This window comes from Ornithorhynchus anatinus, chromosome 7, assembly GCF_004115215.2.
Source record: "Ornithorhynchus anatinus isolate Pmale09 chromosome 7, mOrnAna1.pri.v4, whole genome shotgun sequence".
NCBI lineage: Eukaryota > Metazoa > Chordata > Mammalia > Monotremata > Ornithorhynchidae > Ornithorhynchus > Ornithorhynchus anatinus.
In genome coordinates, this window is record NC_041734.1 from 50,800,851 (window position 1) to 50,817,348 (window position 16,498).

The window sequence follows — 16,498 nt, forward strand, 5'->3', positions numbered from 1 at the left end:
TAAATCACTCAAATACCTTGTCCCTTCCTACCTTACCTCCCTGATTTCCTACTACAACCCAGCCTGTGCACTTCACTCCTCTAATACCATCCCCTCGTCCAAGTTCTCCCTCCGGCCTGGAACGCACTCTCTCTTCATATCTGTTCTCCCCGCCTTCCAAGCCTTATGAAAAGACCTTCCCCAACTAAGCCTTCATTTCCTCTTCTCCCACTCTCTTCTGATTCAACCTTAACCTTGGACTTTCACCCTTTTATTCACCCCTCCCTCCGCCTCATAGTTTCATACGTAGCCAGAATTTATTTATTTTGTATCATTGTCCATCTCCCCCGCTCTAGCCTGAAAGCTCACTGTGGTCAGAGAACATGTCCCCACACTTCTATTTTATTGTACTCTCCCAGATGCTTAGTACAGTGCTCTGCAGACAGGAAGCACCAAAAAAACACAATCAATTGATTTTTTGGAAAAATCATTCATTCCATATCTCCTCACCCCCCCAAAACCTCCAGTCATTGCCCATCCACTTCCCCTAGCATACCAAAATTCCTCATCATAGGCTTTCAGCTCTCTTTCCCTCTAACATTAACTTGCTCATCTCCTCCTTCTACAACCCAGAGAGCATACTTCACTTCTCTCACACCAGCCTACTGTTTGTATCTCAGTCTTGTCTATCCCTCTCCTTGCCCCGTCCACCCTCCTCAGATCCACAGTCCACCACTCTCCCCACCCTTACGTCTCCCATCTCCTGCGAGAGACCATCCCCTACCTGCTCTCCCCTCTGCGTTGCCTGTGCTCTTGTCTGTGAACCGATTAAGCACTTTGATACTCACCCCAGCCTCACAGCATTTACGAGGAGCGGCGAGGCCTAGTGGCAAGAACACGGTCTTGGGAGTCAGAAGTCGTGGGTTCTAATCCCAGTTTTGTCATTTGTCTGCTGTGTGACCTTGAGCAAGTCACTTAACTTCTCTGTGCCTCATTTGCCCTGAGTAACTGAGTCTCTGTGAGACTGTGAGCCTCACGTGAGACAATCTCATTACCTTGTATTTACCCCAGTGCTTAGAACAGTGCGTGGCACATAGTAAGCACTTTAAAAAATACCATAATTATTATTATTATTATAGTCATAGCCTTACACTCTTCTGTTTCCCCTATCTGTAATCTATTTTAATGTCTGTTTTCCCCAATAGACTAAGTTCCTTTCCCAACTACTTAGTATAGTGCTCAGCACACAGTAGCACTAACTCAGTGCTATTGATTGATTTAATTTTGATGTCAGTATCGATGCTGAGAAGGGTCTCATTTTAGCTTGGACCTTTTGATTGGTGATTTAATTTTACTCCGTCTGTTGAAAAGGGAAGACCAAATCACTTGTGGCTCAAAGTTCTTAACCCATCCTGGGGTTACCAAGCAGAGCATCTCTAAGGTCCTCTGAGGAAATTGGGACAGTCCCAACAATAGCCAGTCCAGACAGTACAAACGACCTAAGGGCCCTCATGATTTATGGGGTCCTATTTGACTTTATAAGGAGCTTTGTTTCCTTGGAAATGAGGTTTTTTGGGAAACATTGTGTCCATGTGAACATTTTCTGCTGTGTGGCCTTGGGCAAGTTACTTATCTTGTAAATTCTATTGATTGATTGTGCTTCGGTTACCTCATCTAAAGACAGTGAGCCCCTTATGGGACACGGACTGTGTCCAACCTAATTATCTTGTACAGTGCCTGGCACATAGTAAGCACTTAACAAATACCACAAGAACAGAACAAAAAGCCATAGGGGCCCCAAAACCTCCTTGTTTTCCATATTTGAGATTTGGATGTTGTGCCATTGAGTGCATTTCTAGGAGAATCTGGCCCCTAGAGAGTCTGTCTTTTCCAAATGTGGAACAGTCTGCCTTGGGACTTCAAAGCCACTTATTTTGGTTAGGACTGTATTTTACAAGGGGCTTTTAACACGGATTAATGGCTGTCTTTCAAACACTGATCTCAAGGAAATTGGTCCTCAGGTATTTGCAACAGAGATATCTTGGAAAATGCAAATTATGGATACTGGCAAGATACTGAATGTCCTTTGCCCTTCCATTATATTTCATATCCGGGCCCCTTTTTTGTATCTAGACCTTGCGGGTTTTTTCTTCCATTGGTTTGATTTCTAAAAATTGGTATGACTTTACCACGCCTAAAAGCCCTTTTGGTGTGGTTAATCTGTTCCTACCTATCCTGGCCTTTTTTTTCCTCCCCCCAATTCAGTCAATCTTGATGTTTGAAATTTTTATGATTACCCTCTGTCAATCAATCAGTATTTTTTACTGAGCCCTCACTGTGTGCAGAGCACTGTACTAGGCCCTTGGGAGAATGCAGTTCAACATCATTGGTAGACATGTTAGCTGCCCACAATCAGCTTAGACTACCTATATTCTCTAGCTGTTCTTGGTTAGATTTTCCCAATTCCTTGTAAATTCTGATTCTTCTTTTAATGAATCTTGTGCTTCAGTTATTTATACTGCAACTGATTTATTCTCATGTCTTATTCATTATATCTAGAAACGTTTGCCAGTATTGATTTCCTATGCTCATTCTGTACAAGTGAAAGCACTGACTGTTGTAATAATATTTAAGCTTCTGACAGGCTTTATGAATGTCACTTTCAAAAAATTGCAGCAATTTTCTCTCCCGTTCATTCTCCTTAAATGTTATCCATTAATAATAGTAATAATGTAGCACTGATATTTAAATTTCTATGTGCCAATTTGGAGGCTCACCCGCCATTAATAATGTCAGTGACCATCTAATTTCTAAGGTTGTGATATGCAAACTTTGTCCTTTTCCCCTCTGATCATTAAACTCTACAGTCCCTTTCAAGTCAATCATTTGTATGTTTACATTAATGAGAAATGAGAGTTGCTAATAAATGAGACTGAAGGAGTGATCAGTATAATCAGAGAATCAAGTGAGGACCACGTCAGCCAAACGAAGGTCTAAAATATCTCGGGAAGGGAACGGACCTTTCTCTGCAGTGTCAGGGGCTGCAGAGAAGCCGAGGAGTAGGACAGAGTAGAGCCCGCTGGACTCGACTTCAAGGAGGCCGTTATTGGCCTTGCAGCTTGCTCTCTCGGTGGATTGAATGGGTTGAAAACCTGATCGCAGGGGATCGAGTAGAAAGTTGGCAGCGAGACAACTAGAAAAGCAGTGAGTGTATACAACCCATCCCGAAAGTTTGACAGGAGTGGGAGTGATAGCTAGAGGTGCCACTGAAATCCAGTGAAGGCATTTTTAGTATCGAGGAGACTTGAGCATCTTGGAAGATGCTGGTACAAGAAGATTTGAGCAGAAGAAAATTCGGAGCAGTAAGGTGGATGAGGAGTTAGGGCCAAGCATCTTTAGAGGGTGAGAGGGAATGAGGTCAGAGGCAAAACTAGAGAGGGTAGCGGTAGAGGGTGCAGGGAAGACTGCTTGAGACACAGCTACGAAGGAGGAAACCAAGGAAAGGGTGGTATTTCAGTGAGGAGATGATGAAGTTCACACCCAATGAACTTACCAGCAAAGGTCATCGATGGGCTAGGGAGGGAGGGGTTGGAACTGGAGGGGACTGGAGGGAGCTGCCGGAGAATGTGAAAGTTTCCGTAATGTTTGGTGCAGGCCGTGTGTCTGGAAATAAATGAGGGCCAGGAATAAAAGGTTGTGCAAAACCTACTTTAGCTGTGATCGAAACATCAATTAGTCAACGTGGCTCGTGAAAGGCCAGTATAGATATTTAAAGGCTTGTATTTAATATGGATGAAATTTCAGTTTCCGGAAGCTCTAATTTTAATAGATACCCAATTTGTGTTAGTGGCCCGGGACACTCATTTTTTGATAGTGCATTTTCCATTTGGTACAGGCAAGATGGTGTTTTTTTTGAGAATTCTACTCACTGGAGCTAGCTAGCAACGGTTTTATACTACTCTTTTGAAATCCTTCAAAAGCTGATGTGATTCTGAGAATAGCAAATTTGTCATCAAATGTGCTTTCTGTGAAAGTGACCTATCAGAATTCAGATCTCATTTCACTTTCTTTGACACTTAACCAAATTGAAGAAAATTTATTGGTTATTGTGAATGTTGTTTTTAATCGGGTAAATGATAAATGGGTGTTCATAGCAAATCAGCTTTAAAGTAGATAAAATATTGCATCTATAGTGGAATGATTTCATCAATTGAAGTGTGCGTGTTTATTATTTTTGAAAGCTTATTCTCAGCCTGTGGATAACCATGTCAGTCCATCTACGTACCTGGGGCAAACACCAACGTCACCATCCAGATATTCCCCAGTTTCCAAAGGGATGCTTGGCGATGATGAAATTACAAGGTTAGTATCTAAAAATCCATACTCACTTGAAGGTTATTTAAGTGCAGTTTTGAGCAGGGATCAGACGGTAGCCACAGATGTAATACCTGGAACGGAATTTCATTTGTGGGGTGCCGGAATGCCCGAGTTGATATCGGAAGCAAATTAATACAGGTTATAGTCAGTGTGAGGAAGGAAGTCAAATTGGATTCATTTGACCTGTGCAATAATCAGTAAGTTAGTAAGTGATGTCACAGTTTCCTGTTAAAGTATTATTAAGCCGGCCACTTGTTGGCGAGGCCCTCCGTTTTGCGTAGGACGTCACAACCCAGGAACGTGTTCGTGATTACACATTTCAAAATAATTGTCCTCCATCATCCTTTCTGAAAATGCAAAATTAAATGTATGTCAGTGATTTCTTTTCATGTACTTTGATCTATGGTTTCAGTTTTTTTAGTTGCAGAATTGGAAAGTACTTTGTCTCAAGAGCCTTCTCTCCAGATTGTTTTGTACTCAGTATTGTGTAAGCACAGATGGACATCGGTTTGTTTGGTGAAGAGACAGGGACTGTTGATTGTCAGGGAAATAGTTGAGTTTGTGCCAGTTCCTGAGATTTCAAGAACTCACATAAAGTTGCCATTTCCACTTCTACTTGGCATTGAAACTGTCCACTGCTACTGATTTAGAGTTGGTTAAAATTAGTATGTAGATTGGGGTTTTCCCTAATTCTCTTCCCCTCTCCAATTATTATTTCAATTATGAGTTACAGCTTTGAAAAAACCTTTCTGCATTATGTTTTTTAACTAAAACATTCATACTGTATCCATTTGATGTGACCTCTGAAGTATATTTTTTCAGTCCACTGTTTGTCGGCACCCTATAGGATGCCAAAAGTTAGGTGTCAAAAATTAATTTAATTCTGAGTTAATAATAATATGATATTTGTTAGCACTTACTGTGTGCCAGGTACCTTTCTGAGTACTGGGGTGGATGCAAGCAAATCAGGTTGGGCACAGTTCCTGTCCCATGTGGGGCTCACAGTCTCAATCCCCATTTTATAGATGAGGTCACTGAGGTCCAGATGAAGTGTATAGGCGTATGCTTTATGACTTTATGTAGTTCCTTATTAACACTGAAGTACTATAGATTGTTTCTGTCGAAGTAGGAGGCACAAAATCCTGGGTGGCCTGATCTTGAGGTCTTTTTGAATCTCCAGCAGTGGAAAATCTGTTTCTCTCAACTTAAAAAGAAAAAAATCTGCTGGTTCTTAGCTAATTCCACCGATCTTTCCTGGCTCAAGGGACAAGACTCGTGTCTAATTTCCATTCGTATGTTGTTTTCCAGCACTTAGTACAGTACTCGGCAAACAGTAAGCATCTAACACTTTACTACATCTACCAGTTTGTTTCTAGCTGTCGTTCATTGTGTTGCTACAGACCCTTAAATATTTTGATCAGTGTTGCCCACGAAAAGAGGGCCAAAGTTCAGGATTTTCTTTCACCAAATCTTGATTTTATTTGCCAAAGCAGTTCATTCAAACATAAGACCACCTTTTTTTAAAATGGTATTTAAGCATTTTCTGTGTGCCAGGCACTATACTAGACAATGGGATAGACACAAGCTAATCAAGTTGGTCACTTGTCATATTCTCCATGGGACTCACAGTTTTAATCCCCATTTTACAGAGGGGCTAACTGAGGCATGGAGAAGTTAAGTGATTTGCCCAAGGTCATAGAACAGGCAAGTGATGCAGCTAAGTTTAGAACTCGGGTCCTCTGGCTTCCATGCCCGTTCTTTATTCACTAGGCAACGCTGCTTCCCAGGTCTTAAGACCTGATCTTAAGGATGCACAAATTAAATATGTGTAGTTATATTTATGAGGCAATCTCTCCTTTCAGTAGGTCTCTCACCTTAAGGTAGCACTACAAAATTGAATTGGTTTTTATCCCACCCTCCTTTCTATTGAATAGGGGTCTTGGAGCCCATTTCAGTTTAGCTTAGATAATGGCAGATCTGTTTGGCGTAGACTGTCAGGAGACAAAGTGTATGAGAACTTCTCCAAAAACTATGTCTAATGACTTTGTTTTACATTGTTTGTAACTTATTTAGCTTTCCACTGATGTTGATCTGTGTGTGTGTCTGATCCCATTTAGGTTGTGGATTCCCTAGTGGAACAGGACCAGGGTCTAAATGTATTTATCCCAGCATTTAGCTTGGCGCTTGACACATAGTAAAAACTTAAATAATACCTATGCTACTTCTACTTTTTGGCTGACTGAAAGATTACACCTTTAAGTATGATATGCGCAGTAAATAGAAAAGATATTTAATTATTGGTGCATATCACCGTTTGGTCATGTATTTTTAACCCCTTTTATTGCCCTGGTAGAGTATCTTTCCTTTCCCCTCTGTTCAGAGACAGTATTGCATACCTATATGGCTAGTTATTGTCCCAAGGTAATAGCAGATGGATTTACCATCTCTCCCTTAGTAGGTGGCCAGATAGTTGGTAAGGATAGCAAGTACATCTTGAGACCACAGAACAGTATCTCTGAGGAACTTCAGCAGCAGGAGACACTTCAAGATCCTCAGCCTCTTCACAAGCCATTGTTGAACGGATCACAGAGGTTGGCTTTCTTAACGCTGCTGAAAGATTAAGAGCACTGTACTGAGCGCTTGGAAGAGTACAATGGAATTATTACACATGATCCCTGCCCATGAGGAGCTAACAGTCTAGCAGGGCAGACAGACCCTAAAATGAAATGCTGATTGGATTCAATATTATGGTCTGAAGATAGGTCCATATATGTTACGTGTTTGTGTAAGTATCCAAATGCTTATTCGTTTGTTCAATTGTATTTATTGAGTGCTTGCTGTATGCAGAGTACTAAGCGTTTCGGAAGTACAGTTTAGCAACAGAGACCGTTCCTGCCCGCAGCGGGCTCACAGTCTAGAAGGGGAGAGACAGACATCAAAACAAGTGAACAGGCATCAGTAGCATCGTTGTATATGAAAAGAATTATAGATATAAACATATTTAATAGAATTATAATTATAAATATGTGCATATATACTTAAGTGTTGTGGGGCGGAGAGGGGGTAGAGAAAAGGGAGCAAACCGGGGCGATGGGGAGCGGGAGCTGAGGAAAAGGGTAGTGCTTAGTCTGGGCAGGCCTCCTGGAGGAGGTGAGCTTTCAATAGGGTTTTGAAGTGGGGAGATGTGCTAGTTTGGTGGATTTGAGGTGGGAGGGCTTTCCAGGCCAGAGATAGGACGTGGGCCAGGGGTCGACGGCAGGACAGGCGAGAACGAGGCACAGTGAGAAGGTTAGCGCCAGAGGAGTGGAGTGTGCGGGCTGGGATGTAGAAGGAGAGAAGGGAGGTGAGGTAAGAAGGGGCAAGTTGATGGACAGCTTTGAAGCCAATAGTGAGGAATAGCTTAGGTGATTGGGAGAGAAGAGGGGATAAATAGGAAGGTGAGAGCCGATTGAGTGTCTGAAAGTTAATGGCCAGGAGATTCTGCTTGATGCAGAGAGGAGTGGGGAGACATGTGCCAAATGGAGAAAATGGAGTCGAGCAACAGAGTGAAGAATGGATGAAAGGAAAGACTTGAGGCTGGGAAATCAACAAGGAGAGTGATGTCAGAGTGAAGCGTGATAGTTGCTTGGATGGAGTCTAGAAATGTGGTACAGGAAGAACCGACAAGATCTGGCAGCAGAACGAATGTTGGGGGGGTTGAAAGAGGCTAGAGTAAAGGATAGTGCCAAGGTTGTGGGCTTGAGATACAGGGAGGATGGTAGTGCTCTCCTCTGTGATCTGTAAGTCAGTTGGAGGAGAGGATTTGGGAGATAAGGCATTCCATTTGGGACATATTGTGTTTGAAATCTTCCCGAAATGCCTGTGTAGCTCTGTTCTGAAAGCAGGAGAGAATGTGAAATTGCAAGGAAGGAGAAAGACCAGAGCGGGAAAGGTAGCTTTGGGAGTCATCTTCAAAGAGAAGGCAGTTGAAGCCATGGGAGGAGTTGAGTTTCCCAAGCGAGTGAATGTAAATTGAGAAGAGAAAGGGACCCAGAATAGAGCCTTTAAGCACACTAAAGTTAGGGAGTGATTATATATGTACTTGGGCTGTTTTTGCAGTTGAGGTTGTGGTTTGTAATGAACGACTCACACTCCTTTGACAGTCCCCTTGGCCCAACCACATGCATTGTGTGGTGATTAGTTGGGTTAAGGGGATTGTGACTGTGGAACAAATCATCTCGGAGTGGCCCTCTCAGAAGCCGGCAGTGCTAGGTCCTCCCTCATGTGGTTCTTATTTCGTTGTTGTTGAACGAACTAAGTCGGCATCCCAATATTGAGATGGTTTGAGAATTGGTCTGTATACGATAACGGATCAAAGCTATGGGTAGTCTGAGCGGCGAAGCAGAACAGAGAGGGATTAAGGCCTTGGGGGAGGCCAAGCTGTTATTCATTCAATCAGTCGTATTAATTGAGCGCTACCCTATTTATTTTGTTAACGAGGTGTACATCCCCTTGCTTCTATTTGTCGTGATTATGTTGTCTTGTTTTTGTCCGTCCGTCTCCCCCGATTAGACTGTGAGCCCGTCATTGGACAGGGATGGTCTCTATCTGTTGTCGAATTGTACATTCCAAGCGCTTGTTACAGTGTTCTGCACGTAGTAAGCGCTCAGTAAATACTAATGAATGAATGAATGAAAAGAGAATGGGCTGAAATACAAATTTTTTAAAAAAGGAAAAATGAACCAAGGAAAGTGATTCTGGAGTTTGCAAGTACTCAAAAAAGTGGTTTATTATAGCATTAGGTGCTAACTATGTGTCAGTCACTTTTCTATGCCCTGAAAGGTTGTCCCCTCCACACTTTCCGCATTCTTACTTGGGGAAAGGCAGTCATTCATTCAAAGCCTCATTCATTCGTTCATTCAGTCCGAAGCCTCACAGCCCCTATAGGACCACCTCCCTGGGTCAAGCCAGGGGAGAAGCATGTATTACCTCCTGCCCATTCTCGTCTGGCTGAGTGGGTCTTAGTCTGCCTGACCTTAGGAAGAATGGGAAAGGCGGTGTTGTTGGTGGGCAAGACTCGTGACTCTGAATCTTCTCTTCCCTGAAAAGTATCTGCTAGACTTTTAGGGTGGAATGTAAGACTTTTAAGACTTATATCCATTAAGACTTTTACCCATGGGTGAATAAATGCATGTGTAAACACAGCAAACATAGGGTGCATAAGGGCCTTTGTTCCTCGTTCTTGGAGAAAGCACTTCTGACTGGGAAATTCACCTAAGGGTGCGTGCTTGCCTGAAAAGGTCAGTGGGAGACACTGTCTCATCTGAAGTGTGCACACATGAAGAATATCCATTGTTATGCTATTTCAGGTGGTGTTGGCCTGCTTTTAGCTTTCGTATCCCTGTCTCACGTTCCTTATGAGCATCTGCTCAGAAAGAACCATTCCTTTCTTGACTGTCATGCACTGTGCTGCTCTGTCCCCGTCCTCTGACTCCCAGTTTGCCGCTGAGCGGCAGCGTTGTCTGGGTTTTTGTTCGATTTGATCCTGAAAACCTTTTGGTCTCAGTGTCAGCTCCTTAAATAGCGACTTTTGGGGTATCTTACTGATGTCCATTCTCTATCATCCATTTTCTTCTTAAGTCCCACCCGGCGCAACTGCGTTGAGATGATATAGCTCCGATGGAAGGAGGCTTACCTTCTTTCCAGGACTTTGTGATTATGGCTTGCCATTGGATGTTGATTTCAGCCCTAAAGAAATGGTGGATCCGCTAAAGGAATCAGACGTGGAGTCTTTGGGGAGTTCAGAACTGCTTTTGTGAAGAAGCCATTTATTGGTTTTGTTGGTTTTTGGCTTGGAGCCTAATGCCAGACTAGGAAAATCGTCTACCCACTCTGCTGTATTGTACTCTTCCAAGTACTTAGTGCAGTGTGCTGCACACAGTAAGCACTCTGTAAATGCCATTGATGACTCATTTTGCTGGTCTGTTGAGTTTTCTGCTTCCTTGTCTATCGTTATATCATTATACGGTGTGCCATTTCCGGAAAATGATTCCGTGGCAGCATATAGTGCTGTTATGCCGACGCTGATATTTAGTTGTTTAAATGGCTTCCCTGTTGCAGCCTGTTGCATTACCTCAATTCTTTGTTTTGACTCATCACCCCAAAAGGGCTGACTGGTTCAGCAAACAGTTTATAGTTGCATGTCTTTTGGGGGGTGCATGTTTTCTAGGGCCCAGTCATCCGCGAACAGCAGTTCAAGAATGACCGCTTCTAGGACTTCGGATGACGTTTGCTATTTGAGTTGGAAGTTTCCCAAAAGGAAGGAGGTTTTCTCTAACCCCTCCAAACAGGGCTTTTTGCGTCATCCAGCTTGGCTGTGGAGAATTAATTGTTCAGGATTAGGTCCACTACATATGCCTGCTTTGCTCCACTGGTGATTTGGCAGTGCAGACGATGGTGATGGGAAAGATGGGGAAAGGGCCCGGAAAGTGGACGAGGTCAGTTCAGACTCCCTTTACCCAGAGGAGTGAGCGACTGCTGCGGTCGTCACTGCTACTTCCACCCGACGGCTGTTAAGAACGCGGAGGGCCCTGATACTGTTCCTGGAGGTTCAGACTTTGGGTTCAAGAAACATCGAGCTACACTGCAACTGGAAAATCAGTGCAGATAAAGAATAAGGACATATTCCCTTGTTTGTATTAAATATGGTCCTATGCAAAGTACCCTCATCTGAAGAAATGAGATGGTTGGAATATCTTCAAGTAAGGCAGCCGGGGGGGACATCTCGAGTTTTCTTGTCTATGGAAAATTTCCTGAACAGTTCTTTCTCGTAAATTTGCTATATTCTTCGTGAATAAGAAACTCATAATCTAAATATGTAAACTTCCAACCAGAATTGGGGAAGGTGATGGAAATGCCATTGTCTGGTTACGCTTGGGTAAAGGGAATTGATTCATTAAATCCTAAGCGGAAATAAATTCCGACTCCCATGCCCCTCCAGTGTGACCCAGCCCTCGCAACACATCTTTCCCCTTTCCTCATTCTCAGACTTCATATATGCTAAGTGTTTTTCCATGGAAGGTACTCAAGTTCTTGGCAGTGACTGGCAGATTTCAAGTGCACCAGTATTAAAAGTTATCTCACCAACAATTTCAGGGTATTCCCATAAGGGAGGCATGTTCTTGATAGTTTTTAATCCAAGTATTAAAGTCTTCCAGTGGCTATAAAACCTGAACAAACAAACTTTTGAACAGTTAGGCATATGGGCTTCAGGCAGATGAGACAGAAAAGTTTTTGGTAGCAGTAAAAGGGCACGTAATATCGAGCTTCGTGAATTCCTTCTCCTAAACCCAGGGCTCAGTCTTTCTTCCTCAAAATGGGTAAACTCTGAATTTGTGCACAATTGTGTGTAGTTTGTACGTTATCCCTGTATTGACTTAACATGCAGACAACTACTATGTGTTTTCTTCAGTCCATTCCTCATTAGGGTAGACTAGCCCAGCTTGAAAGCATCGTGTCTGCTCTATTTGACCCAAGAGCTATGTTAATTTGCCTCTGAGTAGAATCTTCCGGGCATGAATGAGAGTGACTACTTAAGGTTTAGTGTAGGTGATTAAATTGATCTAATCAGAATAAAACATCGGTGATTACTTTGGCTCCCTCATTTATTGGTTCCCGTATTTCTTTCCTGTGAAAAGTTGATAGTTTCAAGACACTCCCAGACTCCGAGTTTCTCATCTAATCTAGTACTTATCTTAATAGAGAAGGCCGAGGGGTACAGAGATGGCAGCAGATTCATCTCCCCGCATTTAGCCTGGCCTCGGTTACTCGAGTCTACATTAGGAGACTACGCTGCTCTTGGGTCTGTCCCTGAGGACTCCCAAAAGATACAGCCGTTCCAGACGGCAAAATCTGCCTCCATATAGCTGTTTTCACATCATGCACTTTCAGATGCGTCTCATGGCGCTACCTATTTTCATTTTCTAATTCCTGTTGTAGTACGTTTCTTAGGTTGGCCCTGAACTGCTTCTCTTTCTGCACTGCAATTGCGATTTGCCCATTTGCTTGTTAATCACTTAGAAAGTACGTATAACCAGAGGTGGCTTTGATTAGTTTCTTTTTTATAAGAGGAAAGTGAGATCCATTTTTATTATCTTTATTGTTATCATTATTATTGTATTTGTTAGTACTTACCATGAGTCAAGCACAAGTGACAAATTAATCAGATCGGACACAGTCCCTATCCCACGTGGGGCTCATAGTCTAAGCAGGAGGGGGAACAGGCACTAAATTCCCATTTTACAGATGAGGAATCCGAGGCACAAGAGAACTTTGCCTCGCCCCAGGCCATACTGCAGGCAGTCGGCAGAGGCTGGATTAGAACCCAGATCCCCTGACTCCCAGACTCATGTTCTTGCTATTAGGCCGCACTGCTCCTCAGTTCACTTACGTTCACTTTCAAGAATTTCTGCCTTTTAATTGAGAACGTGGTTGCAGAATTAGGGAGCATTCTTCCAATAACATTCATTTCTCTGAATTACAGCGTGACATGGTATAGGAAGAAATGGTGGTGTGCATACCCCCAGTTTCAGGCACACAGCGACTGTCTCACCGCAAGGAATCCTTAAAGTGGGGTTTTGCAAGAACGCAAGCCATGGGTAATAGGGAAAAGTGGTTATAAACGTAGTTTCTTGTACTCACTCCTCACCCTTAATTTGAAAAATGACGTAACCAGTCCGTCGGCTTTCGGTTTTAGGGACTGAATCGTGAATTACATTTTTGCACGTACCCAGCCTTTGGTTTGCTACACGTTCCCATAATTGCTCCTTATAAAACAGCAACATGGCTCAGTGGAAAGAGCACGGGCTTGGGAGTCAGAGGTCATGGGTTCGAATCCTGGCCCCGCCACTTGTCAGCTGTGTGACTGTGGGCAAGTCACTTCACTTCTCGGTGCCTCAGTTACCTCATCTGTAAAATGAGGATTAACTGTGAGCCTCACGTGGGACAGCCTGATGACCCTGTATCTACCCCAGCGCTTAGAACAGTGCTCTGCACATAGTAAGCGCTTAACAAATACCAATATTATTATTATTCCAACATTATTATTATTATTATATTTTGTGACCAGAAAGAACGAGGTCTCTGATTTGATACAGTTTTGAGAAGGACGTGCAACCGGAAGCTCTCGGCCACGGAGCTTCGGTTGGCAGAGAGATTGCCCCTCCAGTCTGGCCCAGAACCCCCTTTGGAGATCCTCGCTGGGTCCGGCCCGGTCACCCTCAGTCACCCACTCTCGGTCATGGCTGTATTTGGAACCCCTTCAGTCCCAAGTGAGAGAGCCTCCCGAACCCCCCTACTTCTGCAGTTCTCTGAGCTAGCTGCTCGTCACTCAATCAGTCATGTTCATTGAGCACTTACCGTGTGCAGAGCACTGTACTGAGCACTTGGGAGAATACAAAAGAACAGTAAACAGACACGCTCCCTGCCCATAAGGATCTTCCAGTCCAGAGGGGAGTCGATCTTTCGGGGCTGCCGAAAGCCTTACTCAAACTTGGGGGTGATTCCAGAGGACCTGGAAAGCACCCCGAGGTGCAGAGGTCTCACTTTTGGATGGTGTATCGTGGCTTAGTGGGAGCCCGGGCTTGGGAGTCAGAGGTCATGGGTTTTAATCCCGGCTCCGCCGCCTGTTAGCTGTGTGACCTTGGGTAAGTCACTTAATGTCTTTGTGCCTCAGTCACCTCATCTGTAAAACGGGGATGAAGACTGTGATTCCTGCGAGGGACAACCTGATTACTTTGTATCTGCCTCAATGCTTAGAAGAGTACTTGGCACAAAGTAAGCGCTTAACAGATATCAACATTATTATTATTATTACGTAGAAGCTATCAGCACAGCCCAGGTATCTTCTAATCAGCCCCTTAGCCTACAGTGTAATACAGTAAAAACCCTGGATAATTAATTATATGAATGTAATGTGTTAGTATTCCTATATTTTATATTAATGTCTGTCTTCTCTAGACTTCGAGGTCATTATATTTTACTCTCCCAAGTGCTTAGTACAGTGCCCTGCACACAGTAGGCACCCAGTAGACGCGATTGATCGATTATCTAGTGTCACTCTACTGTTGCTGTATTCATTCAGCCGTATTCATTGAGCGCTTACTGTTCGCAAAGCGCTTGGGAGAGTTCAGTATGACAATAAACAGACACATTCCTGCCACAGCGAGCTCACAGTCTAGAGTCGTACATGGATCTTTCACCTCCTATTTTTGCAGCTTATTTTCACCCAGATCTCACGTGGCTAAAGATGATTTTTACATACATGTGTCACATAACTCACCCACGGTCCCCTCCCCTTTCCAGTATCCTGACTTGCCTCTCCATCCCGCTGTCCCACCGGAGCCATATCTTTCCCATTCCTGCCCTGAATTCTTTCACATAAGGTCTCAGAATGAGTAGTCTCTTAGCAACCCTTCACGCTAGCCATATTGGCTTCAGTTGTCTGGGGGTAAATTTTAATTTTGGATGTGTGTACCCAGTTCATTCCCTCCCCAGAAAGTCCACTGAAATCCATCTATTTGCAAAATGGGGAATTCACCGTACGTATTAGACATAGAGTTTGTATGTGGGTTCTAATCCCGGCTCTGCCACTTGTCAGCTGTGTGACTTTTTGAGCAAGTCACTTACCGTCTCTGTGCCTCCGTTACCTCATCTGTCAAATGGGGATGAACACTGTGAGCCCCACGTGGGACAACCTGATTACCCTGTATATACCCCAGTACTTAGAACAGTGCTTGGTACGTCATCAGCCATATAAGCACATCATAGAGAAGCAGCGTGGCTCGGTGGAAAGAGCACGGGCCTGGGAGTCAGAGGTCATGGGTTCTAATCCTGGCTCCACCACTTGTCAGCTGTGTGACCTTAGGCAAGTCACTTCACTTCTCGGTGCCTCGGTTACCTCATCTGTAAAATGGGGATTAAGACTGTGAGCCTCATGTGGGACAACCTGCTTACCCTGTATCTACCCCAGTGCTTAGAACAGTGCTTGGCACATAGTAAGCGCTTAACAAATACCAACATTATTATTAATAGGCACTCTGTGTCGATTGCCTTTTGCGCCTGGCTTTCCCATTTGTGCTATGCTTAGAGGAGGTGAATGTGTAGCATTTTCAATTGACAGCCAATGGTATTTATTGACGTTTTCATTATGTGTAGAGCACTGTGCTAAGTGCTCGTCCTATGTCTACGACAAAGTTGGTAGACATATCACTGCCACGGGGAGCATAGAGTCGCAACTGAATGTAAGTGATAGTTACATTTAAGAATTTAAATGCAGGTACACCTGTGATCCTGAAGAGGTTTGGGCTTGTTGTTGTTTTCTTTTTTTTTTAAGTGGCTATTTCATACATTCATTCATTCAATCGTATTTATTGAGCACTTACTTGCAGAGCACTGTACTGAGCGCTTAGATTTAAGTTCTTACTATGTGCCAGGCACTGTACGAAGTGCTGGGGTAGATACAAACTAATCGGGTTGAGCACAGTCCATGTCCCACATGCGGCTCACAGACTTAATCAGCATTTTACAGATGAGGAAATGGAGGCACAGAGAAGTGAAGGCTTAGCTCAGTTTACAAAAATGCCATAAGTGACTGATTTCTGAAATGCTCGATGTTTGTGTTTTTAGGGAACCTCGAAAAGTTGTCCTTCACCGTGGATCGACGGGCCTTGGTTTTAACATCGTAGGAGGAGAAGATGGAGAAGGGATTTTTATTTCTTTTATCCTAGCTGGAGGCCCAGCTGATCTCAGCGGAGAGCTAAGGAAAGGAGATCGAATTATATCGGTATGATTTAACAACTAAATGTTTCTTTACTGTTCATGAAATGGGTTTAACTGGAGTGCGGGACTCAGATCTTTGATGGGGCGTGGGATACGTTATCGCGTATTTGTGATTTAAACTGAAGGAACTTGACCTAGGTGAATTCAGCATAGCCAATAAAATATATTAACATTTAGAATACACGCATACAATAGCCCATAACCAGCACATTTGAGTAATATTGGTATGTGAGAGCACAAGATGGAAAGCACTGTGGCTTAGTGGAAAGAGCCCGGGCTTGGGAGTCAGAGGATGTGAGTTCTAATCCCCGTTCTGCCACCTGTC

At 43.5% G+C, this 16,498-nt stretch overlaps 1 protein-coding gene across 7 annotated transcripts in view; it reads left to right on the top strand.

Moving 5' to 3' along the window:
- Window positions 1–16,498, top strand: part of DLG1 (discs large MAGUK scaffold protein 1) — a 203,694-nt gene that overhangs the window by 143,222 nt on the left and 43,974 nt on the right. For all 7 annotated transcript variants that reach the window (XM_029069103.2, XM_029069104.2, XM_029069105.2 and 4 more), the window contains 2 exons: window positions 4,221–4,341; window positions 16,021–16,177. In XM_029069103.2, coding sequence (XP_028924936.1) covers window positions 4,221–4,341; window positions 16,021–16,177 — 278 coding nt within the window. The remainder of the gene's footprint in view (window positions 1–4,220; window positions 4,342–16,020; window positions 16,178–16,498) is intronic.